This window comes from Aspergillus multicolor (assembly GCF_047715735.1).
Source record: "Aspergillus multicolor strain CBS 133.54 unplaced genomic scaffold BDW74scaffold_33, whole genome shotgun sequence".
NCBI lineage: Eukaryota > Fungi > Ascomycota > Eurotiomycetes > Eurotiales > Aspergillaceae > Aspergillus > Aspergillus multicolor.
The window spans coordinates 328,709-348,207 of record NW_027395984.1 but is presented as its reverse complement, the minus strand read 5'-3'; the positions used below and the strand labels follow the sequence as shown (position 1 = coordinate 348,207).

At 51.1% G+C, this 19,499-nt stretch overlaps 7 protein-coding genes across 7 annotated transcripts; 5 read left to right on the top strand and 2 right to left on the bottom strand.

Annotated features, from left to right (window-relative positions):
* Nucleotides 1-278: 278 nt before the first annotated feature.
* BDW74DRAFT_88509 (ankyrin repeat domain-containing protein) lies at nucleotides 279-1,670 on the top strand. Its single transcript, XM_073733983.1, has one exon. The coding sequence runs from the start codon at nucleotides 327-329 to the stop codon at nucleotides 1,542-1,544; it is 1,218 nt and encodes a 405-aa protein (XP_073579846.1). The 5' UTR covers nucleotides 279-326; the 3' UTR covers nucleotides 1,545-1,670.
* A 418-nt stretch (nucleotides 1,671-2,088) lies between these two features.
* Nucleotides 2,089-2,486, bottom strand: BDW74DRAFT_182212 (uncharacterized protein; the record flags this gene model as incomplete). The annotated part of the gene is made up of 2 exons (XM_073730210.1): nucleotides 2,089-2,143; nucleotides 2,203-2,486. 2 exons carry the CDS (start codon nucleotides 2,484-2,486, stop codon nucleotides 2,089-2,091), a joined length of 339 nt encoding a protein of 112 aa, XP_073579845.1.
* Nucleotides 2,487-2,932: 446 nt separating this feature from the next.
* Nucleotides 2,933-4,344, bottom strand: BDW74DRAFT_187968 (uncharacterized protein; the record flags this gene model as incomplete). The annotated part of the gene is made up of 2 exons (XM_073731616.1): nucleotides 2,933-3,549; nucleotides 3,615-4,344. The coding sequence occupies 2 exons, from the start codon at nucleotides 4,342-4,344 to the stop codon at nucleotides 2,933-2,935; spliced, it is 1,347 nt and encodes a 448-aa protein (XP_073579844.1).
* An 819-nt stretch (nucleotides 4,345-5,163) lies between these two features.
* On the top strand, nucleotides 5,164-8,369 carry BDW74DRAFT_187966 (Zn(II)2Cys6 transcription factor). The gene is made up of 3 exons (XM_073731615.1): nucleotides 5,164-5,599; nucleotides 5,667-6,610; nucleotides 6,655-8,369. The coding sequence occupies exons 1-3, from the start codon at nucleotides 5,483-5,485 to the stop codon at nucleotides 8,051-8,053; spliced, it is 2,460 nt and encodes an 819-aa protein (XP_073579843.1). The 5' UTR covers nucleotides 5,164-5,482; the 3' UTR covers nucleotides 8,054-8,369.
* Nucleotides 8,370-9,928: 1,559 nt separating this feature from the next.
* Nucleotides 9,929-10,996, top strand: BDW74DRAFT_187963 (uncharacterized protein; the record flags this gene model as incomplete). The annotated part of the gene is made up of 1 exon (XM_073731614.1): nucleotides 9,929-10,996. One exon carries the CDS (start codon nucleotides 9,929-9,931, stop codon nucleotides 10,994-10,996), a length of 1,068 nt encoding a protein of 355 aa, XP_073579842.1.
* Nucleotides 10,997-11,392: 396 nt separating this feature from the next.
* On the top strand, nucleotides 11,393-11,859 carry BDW74DRAFT_160758 (uncharacterized protein). Its single transcript, XM_073725671.1, has one exon. It carries the CDS (start codon nucleotides 11,446-11,448, stop codon nucleotides 11,695-11,697), a length of 252 nt encoding a protein of 83 aa, XP_073579841.1. The 5' UTR covers nucleotides 11,393-11,445; the 3' UTR covers nucleotides 11,698-11,859.
* Nucleotides 11,860-14,814: 2,955 nt separating this feature from the next.
* On the top strand, nucleotides 14,815-15,491 carry BDW74DRAFT_182208 (uncharacterized protein; the record flags this gene model as incomplete). The annotated part of the gene is made up of 3 exons (XM_073730209.1): nucleotides 14,815-14,942; nucleotides 14,998-15,068; nucleotides 15,286-15,491. 3 exons carry the CDS (start codon nucleotides 14,815-14,817, stop codon nucleotides 15,489-15,491), a joined length of 405 nt encoding a protein of 134 aa, XP_073579840.1.
* Between the last annotated feature and the right edge of the window lie 4,008 nt (nucleotides 15,492-19,499).

Sequence of the window (19,499 nt, the reverse complement as noted above, 5' to 3'; positions counted from 1 at the left end):
CCCCCCCAACTCAGAGAGGGCTACTGACATATCAAACTATTAAAAAGCTTTTTACCTCAGTGTCTGAGGTATTTGGATAGCTTTATACGTTTCCAGCTGCTGGATCGTTTGATTGCCAATGGATTCGATTGCAATGCTTTCGATTCTCCTCTATATGAGAGCTGGCCTTGAACGCTAGAGTATCCGAGCTCGGGCAAAAAGAAAACGACCGACTACGACCCATTCTGGATCGGGTTTCTTGCGAAGGTCGTTGCCACAGCGCCCGGTGAGTATTAAAATGCATCGGAACACTATCCTTGCTGATCTTCTGTCAAGGTTTTGGTGGCATGTCACCTTTGCACAATGCGATTCTTCAGGGACACATGGACACTGTGACTTCTTTACTTCCAACAAGTGTTGATGAACGGGATTTTTTACGTCAGACACCAATGCACCTGGCTATCAAAAATTCAAAATTGGTCAGTTTGCTTATTGAGAATGGCCACAACATCAACGCCACTGATGTGAACGGCATGACCCATTTGATGTATGCGGCAACCCAGAGAGGAAATGACGTAGTTCAGCTGCTTATTTCCAAAGGGGCCAGTGTTTCCCCCCTCAGTCCAAGTGGGTTCAGCTTTATTGATAATGGTTTTAAAGCCGGCGATACAATTTTCATTACAAAAATGGTTACAATGATATGCTCTTCTCGTGCGCTGAACGAAATCCAGTTCTGCATTAGCAAAGGACTGGGCAGCTTAAGATATATTGACAATTCAACATACGGACATTCACTTTGGCACAGACTGCGCATTGATTGCTTCCTAGCTCTTGTTAACCTATGTGATGATGTCAACATTGAGCTCCCCGACTCACTTCTTGGGCGAGGTGGTCTTATGCAGTACGTGCATAGCTATGAGGAGGCTCAGGTACTTGTTCGGCGCGGCTTCCATGCTTCTAGGTTACCTAAAGCCAGAGCAGACCTTGCTTTCTCTATGTTCTCACTGACTCCTTGGTTGGATGACAACTTAACCCAATTTCTCGTCGAACAAGGGGCAGATATTGACCATACAGAAGTAAACGGGCAAAATCTTGTGCAGGTACTGTCCAACATCTGTCTCAACAGCAGCCGCGGAAATGGTCGGCTGATGGATTCAATCAGAGTGTGTCTGACGGCAGGTTCTGACCTTCGCTATTTTCAGCCCATTGTGTTCCCTTATCGGGAGGGCGAAGAATTGCAGTTTCTTCGATGCAATTCGGATCCAGGCCCCTGGGGCCCCAAGCACTTTGGCGACCTTATCTGGGCACTTGAACTAGTATTCGCTGTGATGGATATTCAGGGCCACGCAGCAACCAGGAAAGTGCTCTGTGGATTCTTACATGCGGCAAATCTACGTGACCGTGGGATAACGTACTCCGTTCGCTATCAAGGTCACAATGACCTTTGCGATGATCAGAACATCCCAAGAGCGGACGGAACTTTCGACAAGATCTGGACTTGTGAGGTTGAAAGCATACTACCTTCATTGGATTCCTATGGGTGCGAGCAGCTCATGGCAATGTAAATTAGGCAAATTTCAAAGTTAACCCGGCGCTCGATATTACCAACATTGAAGCGCGAGGACGTAAGTTCAACTACATAACACTTTTCTCACACCCAAGGCCCCCTAGGGAAGAATATGGCTAACCAGAATAAAAGCATTATTGGGTTGATCATGATAAGGATATATTTGTTAACGACTACCTTGACCGCATCAACCCATACTGGGAATGGGGCCTTGGAGAGGCGAACCGATTGGTAGAATACGCTGTGTGGCTGGAGCAGCAGTATCTCCGGATGGAGCACGATGGACGGGATGTCCGGAGGATGGTTGTGTATAGCTAGGGTATGGCATGATCTGCTACCATAGGTACCTGTTGTTCATGACGAGCTTTGCCACTGAAGAATGGTCTCCGTAATGGGCTTCCCCTGAATATCCATTGGTAGCTACATTTATTTCCACATGGAAATCTCTTATCGCATCTAATTGCTTCATTCGCTCAGACTCATCTCGTGCATGTGCACCAACTGAACAGTCCCATCAAAGCCGGCATCTGGGCAGCCATCCCTTAGAAATCCTCCAGCCGAAACACCCCATACGACGGCTCCTCATACGGATGCGCCCTAGCTCGTCAGCCCCGTCAGTCTAATCCCCCCACTAGCTTCTGAGGTGATAAACATACCTCTTCAACGCCTCCACGGCCTTCTTGGTAGTCTCAACACCAACACAAAGCGTCTCAACCCTCAACTCTTCGATCTTCTCCAGCTCACCAACAACTCCAATCGCCGGATTCGCCGCATCGCCCGGTCGGAACTGCCCTGTCCCCGTCGTAACCCAGCAGCATTCGGTGTAGTTCCCGGGTCCGGGGTATCGGCCAGCCCCCGCAGCGAAGATTGCGGCTTTTGTGGCTTCCAGTGCCGACGGGGGGACGTGGAAGATTAGTTTGAATTTTTGGAGGGGGGACATTGTGGCTTGATTTGGGTGGTTTCAGATCTGTTTTGAGTAACAATGACAAGGTTGATGGTTATGAGAGGGATGAATTTGGGTTGTGTTTGACGATCGGCTTGCAATTTGGGGGAGCTGGGGATGGAATGGTGCAGGTGGGGTTGTTGATACCCCGCTTTTATACTGAGTCTGTGCTATAATCAAGTCGTTTATACAGGATAGATGCTTTCTCCCTATTTTCTCCCGAAAGGCAGATCACTAGTATATGTAGTCTCGTACCCCGGCAAAGCCCCAGAAAATCGTCCTTGTATTTGGCCGGTGCGATCAGCTAATAGCCCTAATTTGGTGAAATGTGTGTTTTAACTAGCGCTTCTATCACTCTCCTCTATAAAGAGAGTCGGCCATATATCTATCTATCTCTACCGCTCGAACAACTCATATATCGTAGAGAGTATTTACAACCTGCATTAGACCTTCCTCGCCTTCCAAAACTGCGCCTCATACGCATTCCGACTAAGCCCTCTCTTATTCTGGCCATAAGGAACATAAAGACTCCGGACTTTGCCATCTATCCCCTCACCCTGGGTTAGCCTTCCACAAACATCCCCATCCTCATCCTCACTCTCACTTTGAACTTCAAAATCAAACCCGATCGCCTCACTCAGCACCAGAATCTCATCAACAGAAAGCTGCAACCACGGCCCAGTCCCATAAAGCAGTGGACCAAGATTAATCCACGTCCCGCCAGGTTTGAGAAGACGATGGATAGTCTCAAGATAGCTCATCAGATTCCGCGCGGTGTCGATGAAGAAGAGGGTTACGATTATATCGTATGTTCCAGGTTCCGAGGAGGGAAAGACAGTTGTGAAGTCCCCTTCCACCATCACGACCCTTGATTTGGAAGATGAGGAAAGAGCAATGTCCGGGAAATTGATCCCACGCTGCATGTCGGCTGTAGTTGCGTGATGAGACCACCAGTCTATATACGGGTAGTAGGTCAGACTGTTTGGCGAACTGATCTGGGTTGCGTAGCGGTACACCAGGTTCATGTAAGCCGACCATTCGTTGACTGTTACGTCGAAGCCTAGATGGATCAATCAGCCAGTATATCTGAGAGGTCTAATGCCCCAAAAGCAAATGGTAACGTACCTCCCAACTTATCAATTTCATACCCCAACCGACCAGCCCCAGCACCAGGAAGAAGGACCTTCAGCGCCTCCCCAGTCTCCTTTCTCTCAAAAGCAGCAAGATTGCTCAGGACACAAGCAAACGCACTTTCCCTCTCAAAAAGCCCCTCCTCTGACCAATCCCGCACAAAATGCTTCATGGCTTGGACAACGCTCGTGCGATCAGGGCTCTGCTTCTCCTTCTCAATCTCTTCGATAAAAGCCTGAAGTTCAGCTTGCTCAATACCGTAAAACTCCATTCCCACACGCACGATATCCTGCGCAAGGAGATCATTGTGCTCGAACAGATGCTCGACGGTATTAAGTTTCCTTGTATACGCAACGCTCTCCTCGATGAGCTTCCTCTGCTCTTTTGGAACATGTTGATATAGATCCCGCCAGCGCTTTACCTCGGAGAGGTTGCGCTCTTTGTAGCGCGTGAAGGCGTAGAGGGCGGTTAGGAGGCGGTGGCGCGGGTGTGAGGGGGTCCATTTCCTAGTGTTTCGGTTTAGACGGTCTTGAAGGTTGGTATATTCTTCTTCTTGGCGGGTGTTTTCTTCTTCAATTGAGGGGATTGGGGGATCTGAGTCGACGACGGTGATGTTCGTGACGATGACTTGCGTTATGTCTTCCCAGGAGGGGTCTGAGTTGGGGATTTCGACTAGTTTAGCTACTGCAACTCCTACCAGCAGCAGGAGCCAAGGAAAATGCATTGTTACAGCTACACTAAATTATTCTGGTCATTGCTATCACATATATATAATTGAGGACAGCAAGGTCCCCATGCCAAGAGCCCGCGGGCTTGGCACCGAGTCGGCTCCAAACGGGTTCTCCGAGTGTCCAGCTCCAGCTCCAGTCAGCATTATTCCCAGGGTTCATTCACACTGGTCGGTGGGTCCCCAGCGTGGTGACAGATCATCTGGCATGAGTCCAAAACTCGCGCAGGCTAATAGCCCAATTAGGCGAAATTCTTGAAATTCTTGGCACATTAGTCATAGCTTTGTGTAATTAGAATACAGTAACTTATCATTAGTTAATAGCTAGTTTTTAACTAGCTTTCTACTAGCTTTAGGACTTTTAGGGTGGGGTTAGGGTGTTTTAAAATATCAGTAGATTACCAGCTGGCTACTAGTAGCTCACTAGTAGTTACTAGCCTCTCCATCTTGGTAATTCATGCTTGGTATTAAAAGCTCGCGTTGGTCGCCGGACCTGCGCTAGGCCCAAAAAATAATAGTTGCCAGTGCTTGGCAGCCCGCGTGAGTTAAGGACCCACATTAGATGAGATGTGCACACGTTAGCTGCCGATGCCAAGCTATTAAGCTGTCATTCCAGTCGGCGACAAACAAAAATCTCTTGACGCTCATCGAAAAAACGAGTTCGAATCCCAAGCAAACAACCCGTCAGCAGCAGCCCTGACCATGTTTCATGTCTTCAGCGACTCAAAAACCGGCCCTTGCACAGACATCGAACGAGAAAAGCTTCCACTCCAATGGAAAACAACCCGGGCCTCTCAAAAGTTGGTCGCGGTGAAGCTTGTTCTTGCCCAACCCAACCCAAACCAGCGCAAGGCCAGCTCAACGCTCGTACGCCGAACCAGTGAACTGGTGGGGGAAGATTTCCCCCGGGGACCGCAACCTACATCCGGGCATTCTCACTGGCCAGAAGGGGGGTCCAGCGCTGCCACTGACCTCATCATCTGGCCCCGGTCACTGTCTGGCAAAGATCTTGTGCTGCGACATTCATTCCAGCTCATCTCGGCAAGGGATATAAGTTGGCTGCATCGCCGCTCTTGTATTTACACCCCTACTCCCACGTCTTGCATTCGCACCCGCTCTGCAGGTTAGGAACATTATGTCGCTGCGTTTCGTTGCCCCCATTCATCCCCGCGAGCCGTCGAGCAGCGCGCCCCTGCCGAAGCGGACGAAGCGCTCGGCGGCTTGCATGGCGTGTAAAGCACGGCGGACGAGGGTGAGCTGCCACCTCATCGCATAACTCGAAGGAATCAAGTTGGTTGGAGGCGTCGCTAACAAGGCAGTGCGGCGGGAGCTATCCCTGCGACCGGTGCATCGAGATTGGCAGCGAGTGCGTCTTCGCGGGTCTCGACCGGCGCCGAAAGTACGCCCAGCGACGGGTCGAGCAGGAGCTCGACATGGTGCAGAAGCTGGTCGACGAGATTATCGAGGCATTCGACGCCCGCAACTACAAGCAGCTGGGACGGATACTAGAGCGCGTGAAGGAACAGCGCTCGGGGAACGGCGACCGTCGCCGGAGCCAGCAGACCGAGAGCGATGGGCCTGAGGCGGACGAGGGAAGGACTAACCCTGACGCTTCTAGTAATAGTCGACGGCCTAGCTCGCGGTCTCGATCGTCGTCGTCGTCCTCGGTTGGATCGCTGAATGAGGTTGATACGCTTACCGAAGACCCGAATCGGACGCTGGAGAGTCGGGCTGCTGGGTATATTGGCAAGGAGTCGGAGATTGCGTGGATGCAGAAGCTCGATACCGAGGCGCGCAAGCTGGATGGCAGGGATGAGGGGGCGAGCGAGGAGCCTGTTTCTGCGTTGAGCTATCATGTTGATAACCTCTCCATTACCGAGACGCGTCCTGTCGATGCGAGACTCTTGCCTCCTCGGCCGTGGGCGGCGCATCTGGTCAATATCTTTTTTGAGTCGGTCGCGCCGTCATTTCCGCTTCTCAATAAGACGCTGTTTGTGTCGCAGTTTGACACGGCCTTCTCGGGGTCAAGCGAGCCGACGGCAAAGTGGCTGTCGGTGCTGAATCTGGTCTTTGCCGTCAGTGCAAAGTATTATCAACTGGCGGAGCCTATTGCGGGTCGAGACGTCGATGACCGCATCTTTCTCTCGCGAGGACTCTCCCTACGCAACTCGCATCACCTCCTGCACGAGCACGCGGACCTGCACCAAGTCCAGATCGACCTTCTCCTGGGCATCTACTACCTGGCCGCAGGCCAGGTCAACCGGTAGGTTCAACGTAAAATAACCCACAGCTCTACTAACATCCCAGGTCATGGCGGATGAACGGCAACGCCGCACGCGCAGCCGTCTGCCTAGGCCTCAACCTCCGCGCCCTGAGCGAGCACATCGACCCGATCTCAAAGGAAACACGCACCCGCCTCTGGTGGTCCATCTTCTCCCTCGAACACCTCCTTTCCGGCATGACCGGCCGCGCCCCCTGCCTCGACCACCGCGCCATGTCCCTTTACCCCCCAGTCCCCTACGACGAGACCTCCTTCGACGACCCCGCCCTGCAAGACCTCCTCGGCCTCGCCGACCGCCGCGAGAAACACCTCCACTGGACCGTCTACGCGACAGACGAAGAACTCGCCGCCCGCACCGCCTGGCTCGAATCCATCAAACCCAACTCCTCCCTCTGCTTCTTCCACCTCATCGACCTATCCATCATCACCCACGCCGCCGTAATGGCCATCTACAGCCTGCAGACCCCGCGCGAAGCCCAAGGCGGAAGCGGGCAGTCCGAAATCCCCTTCTACCAATCCCGCCTGCAGTCCTGGCTCTCGAATCTCCGCCCCCCCTTCGCCTTCGCCGATACATCTAACAACAACAAACTCCGCATCTCCCGCGACTCCCGCACCCAGGTCACCCTCGCCCTCTCCTACTACAGCTCGCAAATAATCCTCAGCCGTCCCTGCCTGACCCGTCCAGACATGAAAGAAGGGACTAACATCCGCTTCCCGCGCTCCCGCTTCGGCAATGACACAGCCCGCACCTGCGTGCACTCCGCCCTGTCCCTCATCGCGATCCTGCCCGACGAGGTAAACACAACCTGGATGCTCAAGACAACCCCCTGGTGGAGCATACTGCACTTCATCATGCAAGCCCTCACCGTCCTGCTGATCCAGCTATCCATCGGCCCAGTACCAGATATAAACGAGGGCGCGAAGAGCGAAGAGAAATCCACACACGACGAGGAAGAAGCCGACAAAAGTGATACCGAAGAGGCCCCCAACTACGCCCCCGAAGCCGTCCAAAACGCCTCCCAAAAAGCCCTCCGCTGGCTACAGGCCATGGGGCAGCAGGACCCTTCTTCCCGCCGCGCCTTCGAAATAAGCAGCGGGTTCCTGAGACGGATCGCGAAGGCCAAGAATCTCGATCTCGGCGTCGACTTCGACCCAGACGCTAGTATACAAGATAGGCAGGGGCAGACGCGGATGCGCTCGTACGCGCACATGTCCGATTTCGAGCGGCAGCAGGGCGAGAAGAGGAAGAGCTCTGCTTTGCACGCGAGCAGCGCGATGCGCGCTGGTGCCGGCGATGCGATGAATTGGGGGCCCGACCGCACGGTCTCGGAGGGGGACTTTGAGCAATCAGGAACTGGGCATGGGTTTGATAACCAGGCGCATCCGTTTGTGTTGGATCCGGCGCTGTTTTCGGTTGGTATGTGAGTTGCTTTTTTATTATTTTCTTGTTGGTGTATATGGGATAGGTTGGGTTGGTTTGGTGGTTTTTTGGGGTTTGGTAAGTGGAAAGAGATGGATGGGATACATGCATGCATGTGTTTCGTTAGAAAGGGTGAATTGATAGAAAGGGCATATACGGAGTATAACTTTGGTGTTTGGATCCATTGCTAAACGTCGATATAGCTCCAGATACATTAGCTTGATCGTATACGTTTCCAAGCTTCAGCTGACACAATTTCGGTTAATGAAAATGGAATGGAGTTCAATATACCTTGGCATCTGGATGGAAAGTGCTTCGTCGGGCGTTATCGTTATGGCGCTGCAGGTGTCGCGGTATACCATAGCCAGGACGAGGGTTGAATTTTATAGCCCTTAGGTACCTAAATGTAGGTATATGCATCAAGAGCTCACCTCTCTGGATATCCAGTCCAGTGCAGCACTAAGTGCCAATGGCGATATGAGAACAGGCGCGCCTTACCTCGGTTTCACGGTGGCTGAAGCCTGTATAGTACGGTAGTTTCTGGGCCGCATATGATAAAAGTCGACCTGTTTCTGTAACCACCCTTGTGGAGCATGCTCCGTAGCTTGACTGGCTGGACTGGCTGATAACGATTTTATGCGGGCCAGAGGGCGGATTTGTTCATCGCATTCTACAGCGTACATACGCACCGAATCCAGTCTGGAGCTTAAGTAACCATGGTGATGCATGTGTAGGAGCCTGATAGCCGTGTTCAATCAGCCCGCGTTGAAGAAATAGGGATATTCAAAGTGCAACATTCTGAAACCCGCCGGGACTGCCGCGGGCTCGGGACGGGATTGATGTACCTGATATCTCCCGAATTCGACACGGGATATTGTCCGCCAAGCATACCATAGGGACGGAGTGCGACTGTGTGGAGGTCCTTGAAACTTGACGGCCGAGACTTGGCTCGCTGTTCTGAGATTTGACGGACGCCTCGAGGGAGCGTACGTGAAATCGACCATAGAGCACACCCTTCGACCTCATATTGCTTACCGTATACTCAAGGCCACTTGGTGACCATAGCCATAGCCAACAGCCTTTCGCCCCGCTAACAGGAAAGCTGGGTATAGGGTTCATGCGGGCCAACCGGTGTCTCTATTTCCGCGCTCGGCTTGGCTTGGGAATTGTGTAGGCGGCTGCACCGGTGCATGTGAAACGCTGCTTCATTCACGGTTGAATCTGAACGTGATGCGTTCGCTTTGGTGCTCTTGGGAGTCTGAACTTTGCGAGCTCGTCTTTGATAGCGACGACATCACTCTTGACCTGTCGATGAGACTTCTTCCCAGCTGTCGGGTTATAAATGCCCGAAGGTTGCTGTCCTGCCTTGGATGAGCCGCAGAAACCAACTTCAATAACCCGAAGGAAGAACCTCCATCTGTCAATCTCACGGCTGACTGGCACCGGTAAAGCTGGCAGCTGACACTGTGGACAGCCGGATCTCCCACAATGATGCTCACAATTCATGTTCACAGTGGACCCGGCATATAGATTAAGGGCCCAAGCACATATGGGGAATCCCTGTCGTCTGACGAAACAGGGGGTCAGGGCACGCGCGCGCCCCGCCGGCCCCCCGTTCTTGGCGTCTGACTTGGCTCGGTTAAACTGATTGAAAAGCTGTCATTGGAGGTATTATTTTGGCAGAGCTGGTGATCGGCATGGAGGGTTTCAGTGAAGCTTGGCGCGTCGGATAGAGAGAGAGCACAGACGGCCAGGGCGAAGACCTGCACAAGGGGCTATCCGGTGCTGATGGCAGGGGGTGGGTATATAAAGCGCCAGATGTCAAGTCACAGAAGCGACACTGGCACCGACAAATCTCCAGCTCCACAGCCAAAATCAAAATGGTCAAAACAGCTTTCCTCATCACCGCCCTCTTGGCCCTCGCGGCCTCCGCCTCAGCCCAATGTGGCTCTGGCTCCCCCGACGCCACGGTCGACGGCTCTTCAGGTTCTTTTACAGCCTCAGTAGGCGGCAGCCAAGTCTACAGCGGTTCAGACCTTTACACCGCAATCCAAAGCGCCCTGGACGGGATCTCCTCAGGCCAAAAACTCTCCGTCCTCGCCTCGGGTTCCCTCGGGAGCAACGTGATCTCCATCCCCAGCGGGATAACATTCGAAGGCTGCGGTACAATCGACGTCCAAGCAAACAGCGGGCGCGGCAACATCCGTTCCCTGAACACTCAAGACGTCTCAATCCCCTACCTTACGCTGACAGGGAGCCCGTACTTCGGCTTGCACTTCTACGGTGTTTCACGATTATCTTTGGGCCAGATCACGATGAACCTTTCCGGTGGGCTGGGAATCCGCTTTGAGCGCGATGAGGCGGCGAACACGGATGTTTCTATGGACGTTATTAACATCAGTGGCGCGGGGAGCCATGCCGTCGAGACGTGGAATATCGATGGGTTGACTATTAACAGCGTCATTGCGCGGGATGTGGGCGAATGTGGGCTCCTGCTGCAATCTACGACGAACGCGCAGATCGGGACGGTCGACGGTGACAACGTCGCGGCGGGGACTGGGTACGCAACATTCCGCATGGCGAATGCAAACGGACGTCTGAGTGACGGGTCCTATGAAACCAATGTCTTCGTGGACAACGTCATTGCGCGCGGCGGAGGACGCGGCGTATTCTGTGTTTCTGAATCCGGCGGCGTGGAGATCGGAAACGTGGAGATCAGCGACACGGAGAATAACGCTATCTTGATTGAGAATTGCTATGGGGTAAGTATTCTTGGTGGGACTGTGGATGGGGGCGGCGATGTGCGCATCTCGGCAAGGAGCGAGTTTGAGAATACGCGGGATGTTAGTATCTCTCTTGAAGTTAACGGAGCAAATGTGCTGGAGAGTCCGTGTGGAGAGAATATTTCTTGGGATATCTCTGGGGATGCGAGTGTCGATATTTGTTAGGACTGGGTTGGCGGGGATGGTGCAGGGTGTTGGTGATACACTTCGTTTTTGTACATATGGTATTTCGATAGTTGTCTTGAAGTTTTTTCTTCCAATAATCGTGCCGTTATTATATTGTCAAGTATGTGTATGAAGAGGGCTGGTTTCTGTTTACCTGCCCAAAGTATTGCCAGTAACTGTGACATTGCACTCCCACGACAACCCGTCGACTTCATGCAAGTCAACCCGACTGACAAACCTCCGGCAAATCTCCCACAAGCTATTCGCCTTCGCAGTGACATATTTACCCGACCCCCCCAGAGAGGCTCTCCCTTGGTACATGATGCCCACTTCTTGCTGCGACAGACACAAGCCCTAACCCTAACTACCAACAATGGTACTGAGATAGAGCGGAACACATTCCTACCAACCAGCCTGCGGCTCAATAAACAGGTTATTCATTCAATGACATGCATCGTATAATTTCCTTCGAGTCCCAACACGAAGCGAAGCTCTTAGATTCCATTCCATTCCTGCTTTGTAACCCCTCCCAGCAGCCCGACAGCGTATACCCTCGAGGTCAGCCACGTCGTTCGAAACGCCAACAGCAAACAACTGCACCTAGACCGAATCCGCCATTATCGCAGGTTTTATATGCAGTAGGAGTGACCGAGCTCCTCGATTACCGCCAAATTTCCTTCTTCCTCAGATCCAACGGCTAGGTATCTGATACTGAACACATTCGTTACTAGTTTACACACACATACACCAAGAAGCAAGATAAGTCTCGTGGTTCTACCGACTATAGCAAGATTTAGCCACGAGAGTGACCTTGTTTGTTGGTGTATGTGAGTGTAAAAGAGTAGCGAATGCGTTGATCTGTATAAGATACCCAGTCCTCTGAAATATTCAAACGATTGAAATATCAAGGGGAAGCAAGAGGGGGAGGAGAACAAGAGCAGGATATAAAGGAAGAGCGTCTCCGGCCGGCAGCAGGGGGATTTGGGACAGGAAGGTCCGAGAATGGGAAGGAACTACCGAGACCCATGCCGGTTCCTTCTGTTCCAGAACAACGGGCAAACAACGGGCAAACCACTGTAATACGTGTATTAGAAATATTGGATGTTGCATTGAAAAGTGATAAATTATAGCAAGGTACATGGCTTAATAAGATTTTGCCATAGTAGACCTAAGTACTTCCACGGAAACCTTACTCATTTCCACGCATAATGTGAATCTTTTTTTTTTCACAAAAGGACTGTTATCTAACCATTAAATAACCGTTAAATAACTATTAAACAACCGCTAAATGATGGTTTGCAGGCGGTAACGTTGTTATGGAACCCCGGGAACCGGCATGGACTTTGCGTACATTACCTAACCCAAGCACCATAGTCGGACGGCTCTTGGAGGTTCTATGGCGGAATAATAGATTCCATATCGATCGAGAACCTTCATGCTTTGTAATTGACTTTCCCATCAAAACATCGACTTACCTGCGCAGCTCACCACCCTCTTCTCCAAATCGACAGATAGCATAGTACGAACTCTTAGCTCTCCACAAAATGGTGTATAGACCGCGCAGGGAACGGTGTCCAGAGAGGCAACAATGGCTACATGTTGCCCTGGAACCACGTATGCTCGCGTTAACATGATCTTGGATAAAAGCACGGCGCATTCGAACACAAACGACAGCTTTCCCCTCAAAAGCCGTCGCCCAGATAAAAAGCCTCCAATGAATGGGTGAACGTGAGATTATGGAGTTTCGGGTCGAACCCAAGCCCCATGATAAATACTCTCACCCATTCATTGGAAGCTTTTCATCTGGTGGTTTACTCAGCGGAGAACAAGGAGTTTGGCTGCTGTATAGAGTGAACAGGGCTTCATAGGTAAGTAGAACCCGCGCGGTGGCAGAGCAGGTGACTCGGGCTCTTCCAGAAAGCTCTTTTTGCTGATAGATAGGAGTTTTTCAGAATTGTCGAGGACCTCCTGTCCCCGCCTCGCGGACTCTCCCTGTTTCGTCGACTATCCAATGAACAAGGGGATACGCACCTTGTTCAAGATCAACCGACAGCCCATCTGGACATGTAGTTCTTGAGGAAATAGTCCCCCAGCAACAACGTAGATCCATGTCTTTCTCACCAGGGCACCCCCAGATCTGTGTACTTGAGCGTGTACACCTGTCACTGAACATGATACCGAATGCTTTGAAATCAAATCTCATGGAATTTGCTGGAGCTGCCGGCTTAGTCCGAGAGTACGGCATAACGCAGATGCAGAGCGTTGATCCGGTTCAGTCCGGCGATATCCCGCGAGGGTGTGCGCTACTTGTTACAAGAGCAAATAGAACTCTGCCACCGTCTTCTCTCACCATCGCTGGCATTCTCCTGTTTGTAATATCTGCCAATACTTACTGGATTCCTGAGAAATCCGGACTACTAACCCGAGCTCGTCCTGTCTATATCTCCCTCTCCGCAAGACCACCACCATCCCCCTTCTAATCCTCCATGCATCCCGAATACGTTTACCCATAATTGCGTTGTAATCTACTAACATTCCTCTAGGACCCATCGTACTGATACACCGTCTTGTGGACGTAAAAACGCCTCTCGGAAACAGCAACATCCGGAACTCGCTCCCCCGCCCGCCAGGCAGGTGAGAAGCTGGTCATCGTCTGATTACATACTAACCATAGGATATCATTGTCGATACATTGGCGGACTGAGAAGCTGGTCATCGTCGCATGATGAACAAACCCAGCGAGAACCATGAGGCCGTGATATACGACCGACCGTGGGGATATTGCGAGGTAAAGCATGCCGAAATAATGCTGGAACGTTTCATTCAGGGATCGTCCAATCTCCCGCCAGGTTCCTCTCCGTCGTATGAGAAGCTGGTCATCGTCGATTCACTAACATCTAGCTGATAAGACTCTTCGTCTTCGTCTTTGCCATCGTCGTTCTGAAAGGGCTCAGGTTGGGCTTGGGGTTGGTGTGCTTGCGGTACTTACCTGGGCTTTGTACGGCGGTGGTGGTATCGGCGGTTTTTTCGAGGCAGATGATAATCCGTCAAGTTCAGTGGGATAGGTTGGCGTGGTTGTTGATGTTGGCGTTGAAACTGGTAGGTAGGATGGAAATTGCAGAGGAACAAACAGAAGGCAGCACTGATGGCCAACTGCTCGGAGCTCCGGCGCGGAGTCAACGCCCGGTGCTTTGAAATCAAGATATGACATAGCAAGGGACGCAGTTCTAGCTGATTCGGCTGACATCATTGGGATGTTTATGGAATCTGCCAGTTGATGCATGTGGTGTGGTGAAGACTTGGCTACGATGCTTATAGCACCTGTGGTAGGTACTCTGGTACTTCCTGGTACCTTAGAGAACATCATCGTTATATTATTCAACCTGGACGGCTGCCCAGACTTTCCTGTGCTAACCCAATTTCAACAGGTGCTCAAAGCTCCAAGGGCACTACCTGGGTCGGCTGGGCTTAAAAAGAGCTCTCGTGCTGCAGTGCAAATAGCCGTGGCATAATGTCTCTATTTAAGTCTTGGTGATCTCGTCGAGTAACCCTGATCCAGAAGACGGGCGATGATGCGTATGAATACTTGTCTCTGTACTCCGGTACGTATGATCCCTCGTCTTCTCGATGCAGTTTACTCAACCGAGGTCATCAAGACTGGTTGCCTGAATATCAGAGAAATCGAGGCTCTTTGCACTGCCACTGTACTCTATCACATCCACTCAATTCTTCATGGTATTCTGTTTGATATCCAAATACAACGGAAAAGCTACAAGCCCACGTCCGGTTTATTTGCGTTGAAGAAGACCCGGATCATCATGGCTGAATCAACTACCCTACTATACCTTACCTTACCATTGCTTGATACCTTCTCCGTCTGGACCTTCGGCAATGGCCGTGATGCCCGAACTCCAGAGACAAAGATCGAGGAGAAAGATGCCGAGAAGTGCGAGTAGAAGTCGAAAGAAATAGGCGGCGGAGAAGGACGCTGAGAAGGCCAGCCAAGAGACGGTCCCTGCGATGGGGTTGTCCTTCTCAGCTTCCTTCTCCGCCGCCTATTTCTTTCGACTTCGTACGTGCCCTGTCGTGGTCAGTTACACATGGCATTGCAGAACCCTGCAGCCTACAGTTGAACGAAGAGCCGAAATGCTTCGAATTCATTCGAGGTCCTTCCCGAGCTCGATCCCACCTGCTTTGTCACACCCATCCTTACAGCAAAGTATATAAAGACCCTCGCTGGAATCCCATCTTCCTTCTTTCTTTCTTCAACACACATTGTAAAACTGAAGACGTCCGGATCCTCCCAATCATCTCGCCCTTCTCGACGTACAATATCCCCATCACCTTCACCACATCTCCGCCATCACAACACACATCCCTCGCCCGCTCATTTATATCGCCAACAACGCAGCATAAGAGTTGGCAAGCTGTGCAGCAACAACAGCAACAGCAACAGCAACTAGAAAACCACCGATTCTACCTTGATGACACCTGAAATGTTATTGCGCATGATCCAACCGCGTTAGTGGCGGAGGGAAAGGAGAGGGACTTACCTGGTGCGAGCTTCTCTTTCTTGTTTCTATTTTCCCCGCCCACTATGGCAGCGGGATTCTTCTGGTTATTTCGATGCAATGCAGCGTTATCGGTTCTACAGACTGGTACGATGTGTTGGGAGGGAAGGAGAGGGAGTTGGGACCTCGGTGGGTTTTGAAGGGAGGTAGGTGATAGGCTTAGCCCTGGATGATTAATGCAGGGACAAAGTAACTGCTAGAAGCTGATTGGAAATTACGTTGAATGTAGAAGATTTCAAAGCTCCCTCGGTGTTTCCGTCTGAAAGCGATGATACTAAAGATAAGAGTTGGCAAGGAACTATTGCCCAGGAGAGTACCATAGGAGGTAGGCCATCCCGGCTGGAGGCAAGACTTGGTAATGCCGGTAGAAGATTCTCCCCCGTCTTGCAGTCCGTAGACGGAGCTAGACATAGCTTGTGGTAAGGAAGTAGTGCCCGGGTGAGAGCGAAATAGGATAGCTATGGTAGAAGAATGGATTGGTAATGCATGTAGAATGTTCTTTCAGTGCTTCGCCAAGGTTTACTGGAAATAGGTGCTGGCAAGGAACAAGTGCCCGGGTCCGTAGCAAGTTGGAGGAGAGAATTGCTAATGCATCCATGTAGAAGATTCTCCCGGTGTTATAGGCCGGAAGTGTACTGTGATTAAGTGCTGGCAGGGAACAATTGCCGGGGTGAGAGAGAAACAAGCATTGCTAATGCTCGTGGAATGTTCTCCCGGAGCTACACCCCGTGTATGCAGCTAAAGATGGCTGCAGGCCAGGAACAAGCGCCTGGTGGGGGTATCAGGTAGAGTAGCTAGACACGAGGATTGGTAATGCGTGTAGAACAGTCTCCCGGTATTTCAGGCCGAGAGTGTACTGGATATAGCTGCAGTAAGGAACGAGTGTCCGGGTGAGCGAATCAGGGAGATATGTAAAGGCTCAAGAAGCCTCCTCCCTTCTCCAACTTCAGACTTAGCATGCACAGGTAAGATCCCCAGCCGAGAAGCAGCAGGAAACTGACATCACCTGCACCTTCAGTAACCAACCGCTGGGGAATTGTATAACATCTACACCAACAAGCGAATTCATATCATGGTCGTTCTTTGCAGTACGCTGAGCACCGCCGCCACAACATCATCTTCGTCTTATGGCGGTCCTCGGTACTGCTCAAGGTAGTCTAGCAACAGGTAAGCAACTACATCTCTTCCTCTCATGCTAACTACATCTTACCTTCTAGGAAAACAGCTTGCCGTATCTTCGCCGCATCGTTCGGGGATCGGGGATGGCGGGTACTAACAAGCAGGTACTGGAGATCAGCTTGTGGATTTTGGGATACATGGGGATATAGGTACGGAGTGGAATTACAGGTAAAGCCAGGGTGTTTCTGGTGGGACGGGCTTGTGGGCTTCAGTCGCTTGAGGAGGTGGACTTGTCGATTTGGCGGTTGTTGTGGTGATGGATAGTTGGAGTTGGATCTTTTTGTCGGCGTTTGGGGGTTTTATAGCGTCTGGTTTGCTTACTACAAGTCACTTGACTCCTTGAAATCCGATCAGGAAGCTTCTAGAATTGAGGTGATTTGTCAGGATTAGGTCGAAGAGTGTCGGCATATGCTTAAGGTTGATCATTCTGCGTTGATGAGGGTTGATACTTTGATATACCAACTTCAGGGCAGCAAGAGACGGCAACGGCAACGGAGCTACCAGACATGGAGATCGTTTGCGCTGACATTAGCAACCATTTAATGATCTTCTAACTGTCAGCTCATCACCAACAGAGAGGACAAACCATCCCAAGCAAGTTACGCATTATCTCTTCCTGCACCACGATCGCCACCCAACATCCATTGATGGACCTCGGAGTTCACTAGGCCTCAAAGAGCCATGTCCAAATCGAATTGATGGCCCAGGTCCCAACAACAAACAGCACGGCACAAAAGAAGATGGCAAATATAAACCCGGAGAAAAAGCTGGGTCTGATTAACAGACGCCGAGCAGAAAAGGTAAGTATAACGAGGAACAGAAATTCCTAGGTTATTCTCGCCAATCAGGAGGAGTTTTCCCATCAAAGAAGAGGCACCATTACTGTGGTATGGTATAGTGGACCCTTTTCGATTTCGTCTCTTTCTCTTGATGCTTACAAGCGGCAGGCAAGCATAACCTTATGACATAGCTCGTGCACTGACCATTGTCACACAGGTCTTGCCATCTTCTCAGCGGCGTACCGTAGATGCTGGATAGTACACTCTTTTATAGTTACCATCTTCAGATGAGTATGGATGCCTCGAGCTCAATGGGGATACTTCCATCAAAGGCTCGAAGCTTCGAGTCTACTCCAACTACAGACAAATCTAACTTCCCTAATCCCTTTACCTCCTTCTACTGACGAATCAACTTACCTGGGTATACCTAGCTTCTCACAATCTTATCAACCTACTTTTCCATTCCCTCTGTAGAACAACCCAATAACCCAGTTGTAGCACGGTATAAACCGTGATACTCTCGGCAATGTAAGATGAAAGAGAGACGGATCAAGGAAGATTGTCCTCGCGACATCGGTATCTACGAAACAGGTTGTCGGTGGTTGGTTGTTGCTGGTTGGATCTGTCGTAGGTTGTACTTTTCATAATCCTCATAGTTCTTGATGGTGGTGGTGATGAGGGAACCATGCGCGCATTCCTTCAATAAGGACCTCTGTACGCCCATTTTCTGACCTGTAACTTGTTGTGCTTGGAATCGGTTTCGATGTGGTTGGCGTTGACCTGCTTGGATATATATATATATATCCTCAAGGTTACGTCGACGGTTCTGCGCAGGTCTGGTGCATTCTCATGAGTCAATTTCGTCAGCACCATGAAATATGTCCTTATATTCCAATAAATACAGCTCAAGCTCCGGGCTCGCAAAGCCGGGTTCATGGTCTCTTCAACTTCTGGCCTTCGGCCTTTCGAACTCGCAGGTGCACCGTGCTTCGACATTGAAGTCGGGACGGGAGTGCTTCCCGCTGTTCCTGGCGTTCCTTCCGGGCCAGCAATGTACATAACTACCGAATATATAACTCGGGGCGAGCAACCATGAAATGCAGCTACCGGGTTCTTCCCACAAGCTTCCGCCCTTGCGATCCAGGGCAACGTGCTTTCAAACCCAAGTCGGAGGTATGCCCCGCGGTTCTAGCTGCTTCAATGCATTTCTCCTTAACCAACAACGTACCTACCGATATAGCTCTAGGCCACCAACTTTGGAATACACCTGCCGGATATCTCTCCAAGCTTTCGGCCTTCGGCGTTTGACCTCGCGAAAGCAGCGTGCCTTGAAATCGAAGCGGGAGTCTTCGCCACTGTTTCTGGCGTTTCTTCCGAACCCACAACATACCTACCTACTCAAATATAGCACCAATTCTGGGCCTGCAACGCCAAAACGTGGCCCTCCCAAGCTCCTCAAGCTTTCGGGCCTTCGTCGCGAATGTAACGCTGCTTTGAAATCGAACCCGGGAGGTCATGCCGCGGTTTCCAGCTGATTCCACTGACAAATCACTCGCCACCTCCCCCTTCTTCAAGGCTCGAGGCCCTCCTCCCTCTCTTCTCTTCCATCCTCCATCCTTTCCTTTCCTAGTCAAGGCGCTCATCAACGCCAAAATCAACAATCTAATAACAAGGTAAGTCCATTCCCGATCTCCGATGTTGGCGATATTGGTAAAGGCGATGAATGATGAGTGATGATGATGCTGATGCTGCTGATGAATTGATATGAGAAGGATGTCGTCACTTGACATCGTGGGCGGAAGGATTGGGGCCGGCGGTGCGGTCTTCTTGACGATGTTGTTTGATGGATGGTGGTTTCCTGCGATGTTGTTAGCTGACTTATCCTGTACGAGGTATACGTGTGGTATGGTTAGCATGTAGTCATGGTCGTAGTCGTAGAATCTCGATGCCGGAGGACCGTCACATGGGATAGTT

Excerpts from the sequence above, each read along its gene's own strand:
- BDW74DRAFT_88509 (XM_073733983.1), top strand. The coding sequence starts at position 327 with ATGTCACCTTTGCACAATGCGATTCTTCAGGGACACATGGACACTGTG.
- BDW74DRAFT_187966 (XM_073731615.1), top strand. The coding sequence starts at position 5,483 with ATGTCGCTGCGTTTCGTTGCCCCCATTCATCCCCGCGAGCCGTCGAGC. Across the intron at positions 5,600-5,666 it reads GTAAAGCACGGCGGACGAGG|TGCGGCGGGAGCTATCCCTG; the intron begins GTGAGCTGCCAC and ends CTAACAAGGCAG. Across the intron at positions 6,611-6,654 it reads GCCGCAGGCCAGGTCAACCG|GTCATGGCGGATGAACGGCA; the intron begins GTAGGTTCAACG and ends CTAACATCCCAG.
- BDW74DRAFT_160758 (XM_073725671.1), top strand. The coding sequence starts at position 11,446 with ATGCATCGTATAATTTCCTTCGAGTCCCAACACGAAGCGAAGCTCTTA.